At 29.7% G+C, this 21,313-nt stretch overlaps 2 protein-coding genes across 5 annotated transcripts in view; one reads left to right on the top strand and one right to left on the bottom strand.

The window, feature by feature from the left end:
- LOC126737191 (tachykinin-like peptides receptor 86C) overlaps nucleotides 1-21,313 on the top strand; it is a 133,249-nt gene that overhangs the window by 5,092 nt on the left and 106,844 nt on the right. The window lies entirely within an intron of this gene.
- Nucleotides 18,603-21,313, bottom strand: part of LOC126737192 (uncharacterized) — a 47,420-nt gene continuing 44,709 nt past the window's right edge. For all 3 annotated transcript variants that reach the window (XM_050441956.1, XM_050441958.1, XM_050441957.1), the window contains one exon: nucleotides 18,603-18,886. In XM_050441956.1, the coding sequence (XP_050297913.1) occupies nucleotides 18,661-18,886 (226 nt within the window). In that variant the 3' untranslated portion in view covers nucleotides 18,603-18,660. The remainder of the gene's footprint in view (nucleotides 18,887-21,313) is intronic.

Raw genomic sequence — 21,313 nt, 5'->3', positions numbered from 1 at the left:
TTTCAGGTGTTCGGAACAATATCATCATTACTCAAATGCTCACAATGGCTCAGATAAATAGTGTAATTAATTTTAAACTCGCTCAATCGATCACGGACTCACAGAAATTGCGGGCGTGTAATTGTCGAACAATTACCATCTTTTATAGGAAGAATTTTGTCTTAATTAGTATTTCATTGAACATTTAAGCAATCAACCGTAAGGGTTTGGTACTCGAAGCAATTAGTCTCACCTGCGAATAATTTGCATTATCGAATTCAATCGGGTTCAATTAGTAATTGGTTGCATCCCGCGAGGCACATAAGCTTAATAGATCTGACGAAAATCCACACAATAATAATTATGGTAATTGCAGTTATTCTCGATTACCAATTCTTACTTCTATATTTATAGTATCATAGATTTTGAATTTTTTAAAGGCCTTGCGGACTCATATTTGTAAGGAGTTTTATGTGTTTTTTAGGTACTGAATATGTACCTGAAGTATTGGCAAGGTAAACAAATAATTTCATAATAATAAAAATAATCCTGATTTTCATGCGGATTTAGAAAGGGATTTAGTATGGCTTCGCTTTATCATCGGTGCTTGATCATTTTATTAGTAGAGTTTAGATGAAGGACTTGTTAGTGTTTTGTAGGATTTCTCTAAACCCGTTGACACTTTAGACCACAAGCTCTTTCTTATTAGCTAAACTTAAGTACTACGGCTTTGAGACCGATGCACTTAACATGGATGGTTCACTTCCTCAAGACAGATCGCAGAAGTCAATTTAATTAACTCGGCATCAAGTAATATTTCTTTAATAATTAAATCTGATGTACCACGGATTTATGGAATATATCCTTCTTACCTGTTCTTAATCCTCCTTGTCCTCACTTTTCCATTGTTCTATTAAGGTCACTATTTATAGAATGTGACTGTTCGAAACAAAAAAACCTGCAATTTACAAGATTTATAATAGCAGAGCTGCTCCACAAACTAACCAAACATATCTAGTTTCTTGCAAAACTGGCAACCCTATACCCATCTAATTAACCCTAGTTAAATTATTCAAAATAAATTTTAACTGCAATTAGCATGTTTACCTGAGCTTTCTAAAGAAATATCGATTTCCTAACTTAAGCCAATGAGGAATGCTTAATCGATTGATATCTATTGACATATGTGGTAAAGGACATGTTACAGTTTCCAACATATACCCAACCCAAAACCACCAATGTTTGTTTATTTCAGTGTTCAATTTACACAGTAAATCCGAGAAAAATTATAGTATTACCAATAAACTCAGAGGAAACTCAATGGAAACTGACCAATACCCAATTGGTGCAAATGTGTTTTATTAGTTTTACAATTATTCAATAGCACAGAAGCTGAGATAATATTACTTAGGAGGTTTATGGTGTTCTTCATACAATTAACGCACTTATAGGATTGTTGGATTTTCTGTCAAGATTCTTCAAAGTCTGCCAGATTAAGCTTTCTTCTCTCTTGCATGTGCAATTAATGGTTTCTTTTAAAACAACTACATTTTCGAATAAGCTCATAGTCTCTATTGTAAGATGACCTTTCTTACAAAGCACAGCATTTTAAGCAAATGTAAGTTCAGCTTTCGGCAAGGATTAATCACGAATGATCCAACGTCTGGCTTTTCTTGAGTATTAGTGACGTAGCCGCAGCAGCTTTCTATGATTTCTCCAAAGCATTTGATTGCGTGAATTACAGAGTATTACCGGTATTAAGTTCCTTTACTATGGTTTCAGAGGGGTTGCTCTGGAATGGTTTGAATCATTTTTGTCTGTCAAAAAGGCAAATTGTCAAGTCAATGGATGATTTATCTGCTGTAAGCCCAATAGATTAAAAATCCGTGCTTGACCCTATTTCTGGGTCATGTCATTAATTTAAGTAGAGTCAAGTAATGCCGTGATCCTAATCTCCTGTCTCTAAAGATAAATAAGATAAATTTATTGGCATTTAAGTTGGTTTGCACTGATTTGTTGATACAGGTTAAAAAACTGGAACTGTAATAAATTTGGAATTTATTACAGTTCTATAAATCCATATTCCAATTTGTAAATCATATTTTATATGAATTTACCTTGAATTTTCATAAATGATTTTTGAAAATTTTAGTTGTGTTATGATGTAAGGATTGTGTATATCCTTCTCTTATTGAAAGCCCCTTGCGCTACGGAATTGCTTTTTGCTACATTGGATAACGCAGGTGCCACTAAACCTTGTTTACTGTTCTTTATAATAACGGTTTATTTTTTAAGTCTACTTTCTGGTCCATTTGATCTAAAACCCGAAAATGGTCATAATCGATATCTTTATGTGTAAAATCCGTGCATGTCGTTCATATTTGACAATATCAAATTTATTCAAATATTATTTGTCAATTCAAACCCCTATTCTACTACCGAATGCTTTCCTTTCTCGGGGATTTCATAGGCGTGGTAATAGGATATTGGAACCCAGTTGTTAAAATATTCCTCACAATTATATTTTTTTCGACTAAAAAGTGACCTTTACATAACTAACTTTACTACCAATAAAATATAAACACTACATACAATAACATACAATAATTTTATAATTATTAAGGTAGTATTATTTACTAAATGGAATTCCACCGTTACTGTGTTCACATTTTTATTAATTTAATCGTTTTATTAATTTAATGCTTAGATAATTTTTCCTACATTTATTCAAATAATAAGAAAAAAAAACATTTTAATTTAATTAAAAAATATTTAATTTAATAAACAAAAAAGTTACATCATCAAAGAGCGCGTTATTTTATTTTTAAGGGCTTTCAGATAAGGCATAATTATAAATCAAATTCTTTTTGAAATAAACATCCATAATAATATCGTAAATTGGCTCCTTTATGTTTCACTTTAACTCAAGTATTATTATTGGGAATTCTAAACACAGGTGACTGCAATTTATCAAAACAATTTACAATAATGTATTTATTTTTGGAACAGAGAGGTAGGTTAATTTTAATTTTAAAATAAAAAAGTGCTTACTTAAAAAAGCACATGGCATATTTAAGGTATATATATATAAAGTAAATTTTCAGGGCAATCAGGTAACTTCGATTAAAGTTTCCCACTTGAACAAATGCCTAAAAACTGAAAACGTGGTCAGTTTTCCCTTTTAGGGCTTAATAAAAAATGTTTGATGTTTTTTTTTTTGAACTGTAATTTTAATTAAAAGAGGCCATTCATTTCGGACGGTCAAATTGGAATGTTAAAAAGTTACTGAGTATGGCACATTTGAAACTTTTTACTTTGATGTTATATGGGTCTATTAGACGAAAAAATGTTGTGAATTTTAGTACCTATATTCTAGAGTACATATATTATTTATGTAAGAAATTTAGAAACACTTAAATGAATGAACATATGAATATCAACATTGTCTTAATTTATATCATAATGGGATTACTACTTTAACTTAATCTATAAGGATCTATTGAAGGACTTTACTTAAACCATAGATATATTCAAAATTACAATATTATGCAGATTTAAATTTTTTATTATTTAGGCATGTAGTATCATTTGAAATCAATAAAATCTGTTCGAAGTTGCAGAATAGTATATAATTGTCCTTATTAGAGTTGTTTTGTCACAGTAATGTTTTGAGTTGTTCTGTAATTATGAAACTGAAATGCATTAAATCCTGGTCCTTGAGTTATTGTGTGAGAGTAGCTTTATTCTAGATTTTCGCATATTAGCAAGATCGTGTGGCAATCATCTAATAAGAATTCAACAAATTGCAAATATTTAAAACGTAGTCGTGTATTAAAAAATATATTAATGACAGTCAAAAAACGACTTAGGCATTGATTAGATATTACTCAAGAATATAAAAATTCAACTTTTTCTGAATATACAAATTTTTATAAAAAATCAACTGAACCTTTTACTCTTGTGGAAGAGTCTCTAAAAATCATTAAGAAAATGAAAGAAAAAGATCAAATGTATCCAACAAACTAACTGTTTTCCTGAACCAAACCTTAGATCGCAAGCAGTTATACTGTCTTGATATACTTCAAATTATTAAGAGAATAGTTTAACAATTTTCCAAAAAATCCACACAAAACGAAATACTTCAGCATATTCTACAACAACTAATAAAACTCATGACTAAAGAAGTTTGAAATACTTTTCAGCAAGATGGTATAATATGCGGAAAACTTTCAAGACTAAAATTAAAGACTGGATAGTTTTAAAGAGCAGAGACGCTTTTAATAATTTAATTAATTTAAAATACTTGAAATGATTATGGTTTTTTTTGTTTTTGGTAGGTATATACAAGTACGTTTTTGAATACTGCTACCTGTTTATTACGCATGCTATTTAGTATTTTAGTTGATACTTAGTTTATATTGATTTCTTTTAAGTGTATATTAAATAAATAATTTTGTACCATCACATGACTTAGTTTTTTATAATAATATGGGTTATTCATTTGCTGAACCAATTTAAATTAAGAAGATACTTATAACCAATGCGGTTTGTTTGCAACCGCTATTCACAGGCCATAATACGGGTCATCCATGCAATATACAGAAAACATTTTGCGTAATAGTTAGACTTTCGTATCTGGGTTAAAGTTACTACTGTTGTTATAATTGTTACTACTGATTTATAATTATGCCTACTGTTACTAGTAAAAGAAGTATCATTGCTGAGTAATTTCTTCCACTTTTTCTAGCCCAAGCAATACATCATATTTATATCATTATCGTTAAATACATATTTATTCAATGATTTCTCAGTAAATTTTTGATTTTGGTATATTTATTAACCGTATATGGTCAAGGTATATTAATTAAACTGTAGATTGTACGTATATTATATACTATTCTTTTTACAGGGAGAACATTTTGGCATTTAAAAAAATTGGCTCAATACGAAACAAGGATTTAAAAAATTTAATTTATTTTAGAAAAATGCAGTGGTGTACTTTTATTTTATTAAATAATATTTACGATAAACCCCTTATGGACACTACTAATAAAAATGACTTTTTTCTTGAAAAATGCTTCCTGATGCATAAGAAATATCTGCAAATTTAAAAAAATATCTACATTGGTAATAAAATTATTTATAAAAAAATTTAAAAGTTTTAACACCCTGTAGATCCGAAAGTAAGACCTTTAAGACATTCATGTAAAAAATATTTACTTTTTGTTGGAAAATAACCCTGTAAGATTTGTCGGAAGAGTTCCTAGATACCCGGTATAATAAACCACAATTTAATTTTACATAGATACCTTTATTATAAATTCCTTATCAACAATTATTTAACGATTACGATAACAATAAAGGTTTAATACTGGTTTTCTATAGCTAAATATTCAACGTTTTGGTGATGGTAAGTATATTTGTTTATCAAACGCATTTTGTAAACGCCTTTAAATAGCAAACAATATATCATACCTTAACGTTTACAGGTAATAAAGTTTCTTGTTACAAACATAAACATAATATCAAGTTCCTCAACGTATATCACGCGGGCATTTCATCCGATATTTATCGTTGAAGTTCAACCAAAAATGTAGACCTGGTATAAGCCAAAAATAAACGTTTATTTAACTACCTACATGTTACACACGGTACGCTATCTCAACGATATACATTAAATGAATACTAAAATTCTCCTAATTAAATCCTATATCTAGTGTTTTTTTTTTCAAGAACTAAGCAAAAAAAATTTTTCAACAGTTTTTCTTTTTTTTAATTTGTACCTAAATAAAATACCTCCGTTTAAAAATTCATGTTTTCGAGCCAAAAACGAAGGGATGCCGTTCCACCAGAGATATTATTCCGAAACTTTGTTACGGATTTAACGTTGAGGGAAGCCAACGTATAAGCTAATAAAACCGCTAGTTCCGCATCGCTCGTTTGTAGAAATATTATCCCACAGGGATTATGTTTAAAACTAATTGGGATCGGGTTCTGGAAGATAAACGCGTTTAGGTATTTAAGTATTTGTTATATTATCCCTATGCCTATTATTATTATTATCATTATTTCAACAAGTGAAAAAATAATTTAGTTTCTTGCACTAGGTCCTAAATTTTTAGGTATGTAGAGCAACAGTCTGCCTTGCACTTCCCATGATCTTTTGTGATAGCTCAATTTTCTGAAGATTTTGCTTCTATATTTCAAAACTTTCAACTTTATTGGCATTGTGGTGACTTTTATTTGGTACCACATTTTTTCCAGATTTACTACCAAGCTTTCCTACTTACGTTATTTCTTCACCATTCAGGAGTTTTCGGACTATATGACAGGTTTGGCATATTACCACCTTTTGCATAAGTGTCATAATAGTTGGTGATTATCCGATGTCCTAAACGTGTTTGGAAAGTCTTGTCGATATTATCCTCTTTAACGAAATTATCAGTGGAATTATTATCATTTTTTCAGCTTATTTGCTTCATATTTGTTCATTTTTTTCCCTTGAGTTTTGCTGAGGTTGTAAGTCAATGGCACTGCATCGTCGATAATTAAAACCAGTTTTCTTGTTTTTGTCGAGAATGACCATGTCGGGTCTCTTGTAGTTAACTGTCCTATCCGCCGTTATTGCTCGATTCTAGTATAGCACTTGCGAGTCGTATATATAGGACGTCCCATTTGCTATGTGTGATTATTGCTATTTCCGAAACTATAGGTGATACGAGGGCAGTTAAATTAGAAAAAAGTTGCCAATTTTGATGCTTATTCTAAATCCTTTTACAGCGTTGCAAAATATTTAATAGTTTGTGAATTACAGGGTGATTTATAAAAAACACCAAATTCGTGCTCTACAAAATTTCACCTTTAATTTTTTTTATGACATTTGGTATCTTGGCAACAGCTATCAACTTCTTTTTTTTTAATACGGACCTGCTTTTTTTATAACTTATTTTAAAAGCATTTTTTATTCCCTTTAACATGATGTACCTCATTTATATGTTTCTTAACGTTTCAATGTAATAATAACCATCATCAGGAATTTTTCTTTAAAATTTAATTAATTAAAAGGTTAAGCTTATTAAACTAGTGGTTATTTGTGTTAAACCCGATGAACCCTAATCTAAATATTAAAAAATGTAGCTTTAAATTATGATACTTTTTATTTAAATTTACTTTCAATTTAGTTGGTTTTTACCAAACAAAACTAATATTTTTAACAGAACTCATCAAGCTTTCGCGTCAGTTTTTATCCATGTTAATATTTGTTGGATTGGTAATAACGATCCTATAATTGGCCCGCAAGATCTCCTGACATAACACCCATGGATTTTTCCGTATGGGGTTTTATTAAAAACCAGGTTTATCAAACAACGCCTCTAAGTTTAAAAATAAGAGAAGTGTGCAATAAAATTTCAATTCATTCAACAACGTTCAAAGAAAAATTGTAACCGATGCGCACAAATGCTTACAAAATATTGGTGGTCATTATTATTTAATATATTTTATTTATTTTAAATAAGTTCTGGATGTATGTGTATTCATTATTATATTGTTTATAAAAAATATTTATTTTATAAAGTTAGTCAGATTATTGTTGAAATATTAATTTTTTTTGATTCCTTTCTATTATTCCTCCTTTCTATATTGATGTTAAACATTTAGAAGCAATAATGGTATTTAGCAAATGATGTTTATAAATATGTTTAAATAACAACCAAAAAGATAAACTTTTTACTGTATTAATAACTAATAAATTTAGATTTAAAAAAAAATCAGGCCTGCATTAAGGAAAAATTCTTGATGATGGTTATTAATACATCGAAATATTAGAAAACTTATGAATAAGATAAAATATTTTAAAAATGCTTTTAAAACAAGTTATAAAAATACAGGTCCGTATTTAAAAAAAAGTTGGTTACAAAAAAATTAAGATGAGGTTTATAGAGCTTAAAATATTATAAAACTTTGTAATGAAAATTAAGTTTCTAAAATCGATATTTTTGGAAACAATAATTAAAATAAAATTTAGCGTTTTTTATTAATCACCCTGTATCTCGCGAACTAAAACACATTTTGCAACGCTGTAATAGGATTTAGAATAAGCATCAAAATTGACAACTTTTACCTAATTTAACCGCCCTCGTATCTCCTATAGTTTCGGAAATAGCAATAGTCACACATGGCAAATAGGACACCCTGTATAGTGGACGGATTTCATGAAGACAATATTTGAGACCCACTTGTTGGTGAATCATTTTAGCAATTGGATTGTGGCCTTGGTCTAGTTAGACGTTGTCTGCAAGTTGTCGGAAATCTGTAATGACGTGTTCTATCGACTCACCAACTATCATACATTTTCTGCATCTATTTTGCTTTGCAAGTTTAGGGCCGTATATCAATCAAGACGAATATTTACTTAACCCAGCTAGTTATAGAGTATTCACTATAAAGTTTCAAGTAGCAATGAGGACAGCTTTTTGCATAGTCTTATAAAGGTGCTCACTAAGCCCAAGTATCTCGATGTTCTTTAGAAGGTATTTTGGATAGCTACTGTTATCGGAATAATAAATGGCAACGTTTGGTTTCTTTCCATTTTTCACAATCTATGTACTTGGCAATCGTATCATTATGTTTATCAAATACATTGCTGTTATTTTTGGTACTGCTACGTCGACAAGAGTTGTCCGCCTAGGATTCTTATCTACAGGTATGAGATCTGGTCCATTCTGCATCACATGCTGGTTTGTGAGAACACTGCGAACTCAGTTTAACTTATAGTTGTTGTTTTCGAGAACATACTAATAATAATAATGTTACTAGGGGAGATTGTGCTTAGGAGCACTATGAGTTTTAGTGATACAAATATCTTCTCCACTTAATCCTGCCTCTCTTAGTATTCTATCGCTGCGAATGCCTGACAGCCTACAATTAAGTGTTGAATGCTTTCCTGACGAAATATCTCCCCGTAGCATCAATGCCTATAAATGGTGTAACGAAATTGGGAAGCAACGTAAAGGCAACATATATAAAAAACCCATTAAAAGCAGTTTAACTTAGGAAGCAGAGACATGGAACAAAATCGAAGAAAACTTGAAGCTACTGAAATGGCTGTTTTTAGGAGGTCACTTCGAAATGACGACATAAGACAAGGAATAGGAATAGATGGTTCGGTAATGACAGACATAAAGCAGAATAGCTGATATGGTACGGACATGTCCAAAGGATGGAAGAATCAAGACTGCACAAAACTACTAAATCCTCCTCATTTTCTGCAAAGAAAACTTATACAGAAGACAATTTTAATTTTACATTAAAAGTTGTTTTTAGTGTACATACTATTTTTAATGTTGCTATTTACAAACTTTTTAACTTCTCTCTCGGCAAATTTATTTTCCCATAAACAAATGCTTTCTCATTTAACAAAATCTAGAGAAAAACAATTCGTTCTACTTGACTTTTCGACCGCAAAAATCCAAGCAATTTATTCAAATTTATCCCATTTACCAACGTATCTAGTCGAGTAGTCCCTCAAAAAAAGGAAAGGTTGCTGAAACGTATTATTCTTCAAGAATTTTAGTAAAACCCTCGCTTTACTTCCAAGATTTTTATTTCTGTTGAGTATCGTTCTATAACCTAATAAGTCAGAGTTTCTTTTCAGATAGTCAACACGCAACAAATTGAGACCCCGTATTTCATTCCGGTTAATATTAGACATACAACCTTATATCTTAATTTAGAAATCTCGGTAAGTTATGAGGTAAAGTTTGATTTCATTTCTTTAATTTCAAATATGAATTTAAGTGCCATAAAATTTTTCTCTCCAGTCAAGCGTAAAAAAGCGACTTTCAATAATAATATGTTTATGCTACTCTTATAAGTTATGCACTATATTTTCTTCATCAATAAAATTCATACACTTACTAATATAAAAACGGTTTTTAAACAAAAGATATCATTGATTAAGCTTTTTTTTTCTTTTATTTAACTACCCATTATAAAAGTTTCCAGGTCGAATTATACCTGCCATTTCTCGTAAATCAAAGACAAAAATAGCCGTGTATTACCGAACTATCGATTTCCATGGGGATAGTGAATGGGGGGGCTCCATGTCGGAGTAATAAGGCATCCTAACATTTATCGGGTCTAACAACAGAAAAAGTCAAGGCTGAAAGGGGGCTTACAAAATTAGTTAGTTAGTTAGATTAGTTAGAAAGTTAAATAGCAAAACGTGTCTAGGTCACAGTGTACTTAAATTCTTAAATATTTTATGCTAAAATCGATACGCTCATGTCACTGCAGCTTATTTTTAAGTTATTAGGTTATTTTAGTAACAAACCTATTTGTTATTATATTTAACTAAAATGAGAGAGATATGTTAAGTATTAGACGTACCATATACTTATAAAAAATTTATTTAATGGAGTAATACGCGTTTCAGTTTTCGTTGTTTTCGCAGTCTATACATTACGCACATTTAATCTTTTAACAAGGTAATCGAATAAATATACAAGCAAACCGAAACTTGAACCACTCCTTTTCAATGTATAAATGATATTGAGGAATATTTTATTTGCTGCAATTGCCTGCTTTAAAACCAAGCTGTGTTGTCAAACCATTCTTTGAAAAATTACAAAATAATCTAGATAAGCTATTTGACTAGTAACAAATGGTGACATATTTTATGATAGTGGACACCATAGAAAGGATTCAGTTCCGTTATTACCAATTTCTATGAAAATTCATTTTAAACGTCTTTAGGCAGGCTGTTTTAAATTGGTTGAGAAATATGGTGAATGACTTCCAGTTAGTTTGGCCCAGTTAAAATGCCTTTAGTTTTAAATATTCGCTAGTGTGTTGATAATGGATGACATAGAAAGGATTCAGTTCTATTATAAACAATTCTCTTGCAAATCCATTAAATAGTTTTAGTTTTATAAGCTTTAAATTTAAAATTAGTTGTGACGAAATGGTGAAATGTGACCCCCAGTAAAAATGCCTTTACAAATAAATATTGACTGGTCGGTATAAATCCTTTAAATCTAATATTTGTGTCATCCAAAAATTGTATTTTTTTTAGACGGTTGAGGTATCTACTAAATTATCTGGAAATCTTCATAAATAGACGATTTTTCCACGCTTTTCTGGTAAGAGCAATAACTTTCACAAAGAAGATCTTTTCCAGTTTCTAGGCTTCAAAATTAATTGTTATTTTCTTCCAGGGATTTAGGCACAATTCTATTGTTTTTCCAGGGTTTCTTTAATAATTTCTGACGCTTTCGAAAACCGTAGAATTTTCCAGGCAAGTGTTTTAATAACCTACATACAATGAATTTCCATTAGTATACCTTAGTATTGGTGTATATTATTTACACCCTCTAAGACGTGATAAAAAATTCAATTACAAAATTAATCAATACAGTCCAAGTTAACAACAGTCTTTATTATTAGAGACCTTGGTATTCACTGAATAATCACGTCCAGTTTAAGGTCTTTTAGATGCTTGCATTTATTAGATGAAGAAATATCTGTAATAGAATGTAAATAAATTCCTTAAGAATCCTCTGCTATGCCCTTGGACATCCTTACTTAGAAAATGAATCTTGTATTTCTGGTCCCTGTACTATGAAATTCTTATCAACAATATCAAATTGGTTATATAGAAGTTCTTAAAACTTGTAGCATATAAGCGAAATGTTTTAGATAATTATGAGGATTCTTGAATTGCTGAATATGGTTTCTATTACTAGCAACAACACAAATACATAAGGACATCATAAAGCAGCATACCCCTAAAATAGCCGATCTTGTTTTAAGAATTATGAATCTATACATAGTTTAGATGACTAAAAATAATCAAAACTTACCATTGGAATCTAAATAATTTTAGGGTATATAAAAAATTCCCTATTGTACAACATATATTTTTTTAAAAATTCGTTTAAAAATATTTAGTTTTACAAAAAAAAAACAATTGAATGTACATCTCGTATTTGTGGTATCGCCCACATCCAAATGAATTAAAACGTAAACAATGGTTCTTTATTACTGCCAACCGACAAAGGTATAAATTACACCAGTATCAGGTCCAATTAAGTTATGCATATGTATGCGTTGACTGAATGTGTTGTATGAAACAAAAATATGTTACACGAAGCAAAACAAATTGTGGATTGACATTTATATATTTATTTCGTAATTTTCATGTAAAGAGTTCAAAGAATTTGAAATATTAAGGTCAGTTAATAACGATATATTATTTCGTTGTATAAATAGTTGAGCACTTATTTAAATTATAAGGGCATGTACTTGAGAAGTTTATGGAAGCCCACCTATATTACTAGAGAAGTTATCATTAAATAAAACTACATTTATTATATAAGCTATAGAGTTTATCAAAAATTTATAGGCTTGTGATAAATAATATTAATCCATAGAAGTTTACAAAAATGTCCTCATATATTCTTTGATGACTTTTTTGGTTATTATTCAGTGATTTTCTGAAATTATCAGAGTTTATGATTTATTATATGCAGATACGAAAAATAAAAAAACACTTTTTTAGACTAGAGAATTTTCCTTTCTAAAAGCTTTTATATGAATTTAACCTTAAATTAAATTTTAGACTATATGAACGAATTAGCAATTATTGACTTTTTTTTAACTAAATCTGACTATTTGCTTTTACAGCAGCAAAGGTTATAATACTTAATTTTATATTTTCATTTTTTATAATTGAAACAAACCGTAGATAAAAAAATATTGTATTTTTTATTTATTCTTATGTTAAGTCGTATCTATACCTTAAAAACGGACGCTTACTTTAAAACGCAAACAATGGTTCTTTGTTACTGCCAACCGACAAAGGTATAAATTGCACGAGTATCACGTCTAATTAAGTTATGCATATGTATGCGTTGACTGAATGTGTTGTATGAAACAAAAATATGTTACACCAAGCAAAACAAATTGTGGATTGAAATTTATATAATTATTTCGTAATTTTAATGTAAAGTATTCAAAGAATTTGGAATATTACGATCAGCTATAGTTACCAGATAATAGTTCTTCATATTAATATTCGTAATATCCATAGTTAAGCAAGTTATTTAACTTATATGCTACAAGCTTATGGAAGTCCATCTATATTATTAGGGAATATCTACTATTATAAAATTAATTAAATTTGCTACAACAAATTGGGTTTATTAAAAATTCAAAGCGATAAATGATGTGACAAATGATATAATTCCATAAATGTTTACAAGAATCTACGAGAAGGACGAGATTAAGTGATGAATTAGATATTTTGTTTTCTAAAAGCATTTATATAAATTATATCTTGAATAAGATTAACCTAATATTAAATGATAGTTTTTATAATGGTTTATTGAAATTTGAAGTTCTGAGTAAACTTTTGATTATTTTAGCACTTTTTGATCTTTTTTCAATTACAATATTTGTATGTTTCACAATGGTGCAAGTATACGATAACTTACTACCCTCATTTCTATTATTTCTTAAAAAAAAATTCATAACCGAAACAAAGGATGGATGGATCTTAAGAAGTTTTGTTGAACATTCTCCATTTCTATAATTATTTAACTTTTGATACAAAACGAAATCAAACAATAAAGGTATTTCAATAAACATTGACGAATTCTACTGGATCTTGATTTATAATATATATAAAATAAAATCGTTTATTTGCAATTGTCTGATTTACAAATCTGACTACTTAAATCCATTATACATATTTGCACTACAGATAATTGCTGGTTACCAAATAATTGCGATATGCCAACCAATACTTAAAAGTTAAGAGGGACATGCTTAACTTATTTAATGCCAATGCCTTGTTTTTATTTTAATAAATTAATGAAAAATGCTGAACATGTACTGACAAAATTGATCAAACATATACCTAAGCATTTTATTTTTATCCTATTTTTTAACAGTCCTAATCAAGAATTAATTTAGTTTTTTTTTTAATCCTAAGTATAAATTCCACTACAGTTTTTAAGTTTATTAAATTAAAAAAAATAACAGTAAAAAACAAAAAGATTAGTTATCTTATAAAAGTAGTAAATTGTTCCCAAGTGGCTTTTTACGTAATATCCTACTTAATGGAAGTTATTAATCGTCTCACTGACTCATTTATCACAAAAGAGTCTCGGAAAAGTCAGAAATCCGGCAGCGAATCTTTTTTATGACAAGACTTTGCTTTTCGCATTAGAAAAAAGAATGTGCACGGGAAAATTCAAAGCCTCAAAGGTTTTTCGAGTTTATTTGTTTTCCTTCTATTCGGATTTTTAACGTAATAGATTGTACTTATTTCGGCCAATTTTTACTTAACCGATATTATTTACCCTGAGAGGTATAAATGATTTTCGTGTTCTCTGAGACAATGTTGTTGCCAAAGTGGTTCATTTGGGGCGACGTGATACAATAGAGAAAAGAAACAATTCAGTTTTTTGTGATATGTAGAATAGGAATTGGAATTATTGACATCTTATTCTTTCATATTTGGTAAATTCAGTAAATTTTAGTAGATACATACGATCATCAGTACGATAAAATAAATAAGGTCCTTCCATCTATGCGTCAAACTGTCCAAGGTTCTAGTTATCTCTGGATCTTCTATAAGACGTATGTCCTTCTTCTAAATGGAATTAAGCAGCTTCAAGTGGGTTTTTAAAAAATTCACCATATTTTATCCAAAAATTCAATATTCTTTAAAGGAAAAGAACATAAACAAATAGCATTAATTGAAACTCATCAAACATACACAAATTTAACATCAAGGACATATAATCTTGTATGGTCAGGTATCTTACTTGTCAAAAAATGAGTATCTTTAAGAATTATGGAAAAATTTTTCATGTATTATAAAGGTTCTACTCACCACCAACGTATAAGCTCTTAGAATATCCTAAGCAGAAGAAATGACTTTACTTTAAGAATGAATTAATTATGTAACACTAGCAAGCAATAAAAAACAGTTACGTATATATAACTCACTATCTAACAAACAGTATGCTAAAAAGTTTTAGAGGTAAAAGCTTAAAATGAAAGAATAACAACTGAGTTATCTAGTAACTTGAAATTGGCTTTTTACCTGATTCTATTTGAACCCAGCCTAACGTCGATTTTATACCCTCTCTCAGAAAAAACACAATCTGAGGCCTTTTTTGCAAGTTTTGGAAACAACAATGTCAACAACGAAACTGGATTGAAAACTTAATTAAATCGAAAGCCATAAATATACATAGTAAGGTAGCAAAATTCAAGTCAACAAGCACTAAACGAAATACCAATTTACCTAAAAAAAGAAATATATTATCAAAAATACATTTCAGGGTAAAGGTTAAAGGCAAAAAGCTAAATTGAATTTAAAAACAAATATACCCTTACCCGATTCTCGTGTTGGTCGAATCGCGTATAACTTTCAGGCTATACAAGCCGAATTTTAATTTAATTTGTAGAAGATGTTTACTTAAGCTACAGAATCACACGTGCTGCTATTTAAAATAGGCTTTTGTAAATTTTTTTATATACATTACATTTTAAGAATTTTTTTATAAATTAGATTTTTAAATACTTCTTTTTAAATAATACTGTTGCCTAAAAAATACACTTATTACAGTTTAAAGGTGTTATCAATAATAGGATATGTATAGAAAGCTTAGAAGAATAATTAAGAGTGTAAATTTTCACAAAATTGTATTATTAAGAAATATTTTCCTAAATTCTATATTCTATATATAAAAAATTAGGTTTATTTAGGTACCTCTATGAGAAAAATCTAAAGGGTTTAGATCTGGTGATCGAGGAGGCCAAGTTACCTTCTCTTACCCAATGCCTATTAAAATATTGCTGAACATCTGTGGTAAAATATGGTAGTGCTAAAACATGCCTGAATCACCCATCAGGACATATTGCTAAAAGTATTTACTGTAAAAGATGATTCTGAATGGGTCTGATAAACGTAGTAACAAACGATTTTTTCAATTTCCTTCAGAAGTGAGATATGCAATGTATATTTTAGTAAGACTTGGAGCTCTCCAACACATTTTAATAATGCTGATAATCCTCATAGGCTTAGGCATAATGCTATACCCTGGTCTTGATAAAAATCTCAAGTTCTAACTGAACACAATTATTATCCCATGAAACTGAAACAACTATTCTCTAATAAATCTGTTGAAGTTAAGACTGACACCGCAGCTTATAGCAGGTTATGGAACGAAAACTGCAGAGATTAGAATGACTGTAGACATCAGGTTATTATCCTCCTCTTTATGAAATGTCCATGCATTCAGGAAACTCTATTTGTTTAAAATCAATCATAAACTATTCTGATAAGTATTCTCTTCTCCTCGTGGTATTCTAGCTAAGGCCAGTCTTTCCAAAAATAGTTTAAGTTACGAACAGTTGTCAAAAACTTATACTTACTTCTGAAAAATGGGAGAGTTGAAATTGCCTCTAGGTCCTTGTACAATGATAGCCATAATGAAGTAATTTACGAATTCATTAATTCACAGTTAGTTACTAAATAATCACAGTGCTCTGATGTTTGATGAGATATCCTTATGTTTGATTTTTTTCCAGTTCAGACCAATTTTTGGATTTAAAGGTTTAGGCACACGCAAGCAAATTAGGCTCTTATTTTTATGATACGGGGTCTACGAAAATTGTATAAAATGCCATTATCCAGTTCCTTTACTCAGCATACAATTAAAACAGCCGCTCTAAAAATGTTGATTGTTGTAAAAATTAACTGTATTAAAGATCTACAGTCAATTGATCTAGATTCTTGTCAATTGATAGGTTTGTGTAACAATTTGTGACCAAACTGGCCCCAATAGAGTACTGACAGAAAGCCTACTGCCTATCAGTTTATTGGAAATAGACAGTATATTACTACGACCTCTGATATACCATATTTACTAAAATACACTAGACATGATCTTGTTAAAAATAAAATTTAATTTGATAAGGGAAAGTTTGGCACTATACAGTACATTAAGCAAGCTTTTCCATGTGATGACCCAAAAAGAATATATATGTAAGTGCCTTAATAAATTAAGGGAAAATCATGTTTTTATATGTACGATAAGAAAATGGCACAAAAGTCAACACAACTTTTTCTAATCTGTTTGGTTTGGGATAGTTCAGTGCTAATAAAATCCTTTTAAATATTTTTAGATTATCTCTAATAACATCTATTATAATAGCTTATTGTATATTATAATATATAAAGAAAATTAAATAAAAAATGTACTAAAGAAAAACATTGTTTTATTCCCATTTTTAAATCGTACACTATTGTTAACTGATTATTGCAGTACATTAACTCGTTTAGATATGTAAAATAGAACTGAAAAGTTTTATTTTCTCCTGATCACCTAATCAAAAAAGTCCCTATTTGCCATCAGTAACATTTTTGATAAGACGTTTGCTTTAGATGTTGCATTTATATAATAAAATGAGATTTCTTATTAAATGAAATTTGATTTTACCGCCTCAATTTGGCTACGCCTTTCTACCACTTTAATTGGTCCAATTAGGCACGTCAAAGTTAGTTACAACAGTTTCCGTTGCCAAGCGAGAGTACGCTAGTAGATTTGTCAAAAAAATTTCTATCAGTTTGTAAGCAACCACCACTTCTCTATACTTTGTGTTTTGTGGTTTCTGCATAACAAATGCATAGCGATAAAATCACTTATTGTCAAAGTATTTACCTATTTTAGAACTTAAAACGGATAACGGATTCACGTGGAAATATGGCTTAATTGTTAGGCAAATCCCAATCATGGCCTTACCGACACCTGTGTTGACAACCTGGTCATATATCCATCTATGCGTTACATATTGGCGCGTAATTTGAAATTAAATCGCCTGGTCGGTCTTACTCAGCTGATTGGTATTCCCCATATTACACGAACACACGAAATGATACTGTAGTATATATACATTATTAACTAAATTAATAATGTCTGCTTGAGGCACACTGCAGTTGTTTAAAGTTTTAATTTTGGAATGTAATTTGGTTGTATCTTATAAGAAATTGTATCGATAGTACTAAGAATAGTAGCGAATCCTAAGCTTATATGAAACTATCAGACAATCAGAGGTTTATCATTATTTTCTGTGCGAAGCTTTATCGCCAATGATCCCAAATGCTTGGGTACTGTACCTGTAACAATTTTTCTAATAAAATAAACGTTTAAGTAATTTTTATTAATACAGCATCTATTTTTTTTGAAAAACTAATAATTAGGTCTACGCCAGTTCAAAACCGCAAAATACACCATTCCCTGGTAAAAATTGACTGGTAAAAGATTATTTCTGCTTTACTGTAGAAATTTATTTCTAAAAAGTTACAAAAGGCTGGATTTGCCGACTGCACACGAGATTGTGTTAGAAACGAGATTTAAGGATGAACTTTTGAGATTCATTTTTAAAAGCATCCGTAATTGAGTTCATACACTTCTCTACACAGGTGATTTTTCAATATGCTTTGGACAAGAAATGTATTTTTAGAATTGCGTATTTACTTACTAATAAAACAAGAAAACTTTTGAATCAATCTATGGACAGACGCATGCAAGGAAAATAAAACAAAATTTGCTTTTAAATGTTTATAACAAAATCAACATTATCACATAAAAACAGGAGAATAAATTATTTAGAAAAAATACTTCTCCAAAACATTCTATTAGTTTCCCCCTCAGGATCATTTTTTTGGGTTTTCTTCAGTTCTTCTTCAATGGCATAATTAAAGGCCTCTTCAATACTCTTGAGCAGAACTCCCATTGAGGTGGAGCGGAGGTGGCCCATTACCCATGACTGCGCTTTTGGTATGAGCCAACTGAGGGAACCGAGGCCTGACGTATCGATTTCAATGTCACTAGAAATAAAAATAATAATTTACTAAGAGATTAAAACAAAGTAGAAAAATATACAGGATATAAAATTTTAATCTATGAGTCCCAATGTATAGTCACAAAATAATTAATCGACAAAAGTTGAAAAACGACGATCGGGATTTCCATTTGATAGCATTGAATTTTACCTTGAAGTTTGATACATTTGAAGATCATTGGAAGGTTAAAATATTTTGTTTTAACGAAAAAATTCTTTTACGGTAACCTTGATAGGGTCAAATTTGAAAAAAGTGCACAGGCCCAATAATTCAAATGTAATAAATATTTTAATTAAAGTAAGTACTACACAAGTTCGTTGTCAAAGTCAAGGAAAATTTTGCTCTTATCTTCTTCATTAACATCGAAAAAATTTCAAAATTTTAATGTATCCTTGGTAGAGTTTTCTGCTTTTTCTGAATCCCCTGTCAAAAATAGGAGTTTAAAAAATATCTTGACTAACAAATGAGCTTCAAAATTAACCTCAAAATCGAAATCCAAAATTATCAAAATAATGATGCCCATCGTGTGAACTTGTGTCGGTGTGTGTATAAATTTTTTGTCTTAAAGTGTTACCCAATACATGAAACAAAACTTTCACAATCTATATAATAAAGTTTTTAACTCGTTTTACAATGTAACATTAATAGCAAAGACATTTGTGATATTCTTATTCTATAAGCTATCAATCATGTTCCTTATTCTAATGAACGTAACCTGTGAAAGGCTTAAAGGTATATGTAAGGTGAATGAATATAGCCATGGGGACTTATTTGATATTGGATTGAATTAGACCATTAAAAACTCCTGGTGTTACATCAAAATTTTTCAAATAATTACAAAATCCTCCACGTTGATATTAATTTATATATGTCACAATTTATTACATAATATTTAAATTTATTGAAGTTGCAGCAAAATTGACTTGTTTAGTGGAATTACTGCTGCCAACTGTTAATTCTTTTTTTTGCTCTTTCGCATGTAACCGGAGAGATAGATCTCGAGTCATTTTCATTAGGTGTATTTCTTTTTAACCTTTGTAGATTCTTGATTATCTCTGAACTCCTGCTCTTCATCACAATCTCAATATAGGACGTATTTAACTTTGTTGCTCCAATGGCTCCATTCCAAAAATGTTAAAACTTTATTTACATTTTCCCTCTAAATTCAGATTTTTAGGAGTTTCGTTTTTACAACAGTAGTACATCATAATTTTGATAAATGTGTATTTAGTATTCTACCGCGCTAGAGAATATATATTTTCATTTCCTGGGTGTTTTATTTCTCGTGGTAGCCCTAATAAAAGAGATGCGGAAAAATATGCTTTTTACTTTTTGTATATTGTATTTTTAAATACAACAACAAATTCCGGTTTTATTTTTGTTTAATCAGGAAAATGGTTGCGAGATTAGTTCTTTTACTCTAGCATTTCATTTTTGTGTAATTGCAGTTTTTAAATACAGTCCTTTCTTTCCGCTAACTTCAGTGTTTAGTTAACTGCGCTAGGATGATAATAATTGTGAGGTATTTGTAACATGTTTTAAAAAGATTGGGAAGAAAATAATAGTTCATTATTATATCATATCAAAATAATATAGCGATGTGACTAGCTATAGTACGATAAGAAAACCCAACTCTTTTGTTAAAACCGTCCTTCTTTTATGTATGTTTAAAAGCCATGTCAATTGGGACAATTCCACAAGAATTCTTCATAAAGGTAATTTCTTTTTAGAACAACTTTAATTTAACCAACAAAGAATTTTATTATCGCGATAAAATGCCGGTAATCGTCGCAGACGTCTGTATGTTTCTTCTTGCGAAAAATTAATATTTGTGCTCGCAATTTTATTGCAAACGATAAGCGCTCCCTAAAACCAGCTTTTGTTTCTTATGAGGGTATTTAATTTGTAGATTAAAATTAATTTGTTAAAAGATAATTAGAGAAATATATACAGGTTGGCGAATTGAAGATCATGCAGTATTATGTCTGTTCATGCTCGTTTCGAAAGTGCTGTGAGGCAATTCGGCAGTACAACGTTAAGATTTATTTTTAATTACATTTAAATATAGACTGATTCCTTGTGAAAAACAATTTTGAAAGTGGTTTTGATTTTTCGTGACATCCTTTTATCTTAGATTTAAGCTCCTAGATTTTTTATCTAAAAGGTCCAGGAGCAAGGACGACTGGAAGAAATAGTTTATAGTGCCCCTGACGTGAACTAATTTAACTTAAAATAAAAATGATTAGTATGTATTTAGTTTTAATTTTCAGCTTTTATATTATGTTTATTATTAATATTATTAAAATAATCATCTTGAGATTCCGATTCTATATGGACTGTATACTAATGTATGTAAAGCTTGGATCAGAAAAATATTTTAGAAATGCCTGCACTTTCACGTAATATTTCGAA

The sequence above is a fragment of the Anthonomus grandis genome, chromosome 6 (assembly GCF_022605725.1).
Source record: "Anthonomus grandis grandis chromosome 6, icAntGran1.3, whole genome shotgun sequence".
NCBI classification, from domain to species: Eukaryota; Metazoa; Arthropoda; class Insecta; order Coleoptera; family Curculionidae; genus Anthonomus; species Anthonomus grandis.
Note: the sequence above shows the minus strand (reverse complement) of the source record. Positions and strands in the feature narration are given on the sequence as shown.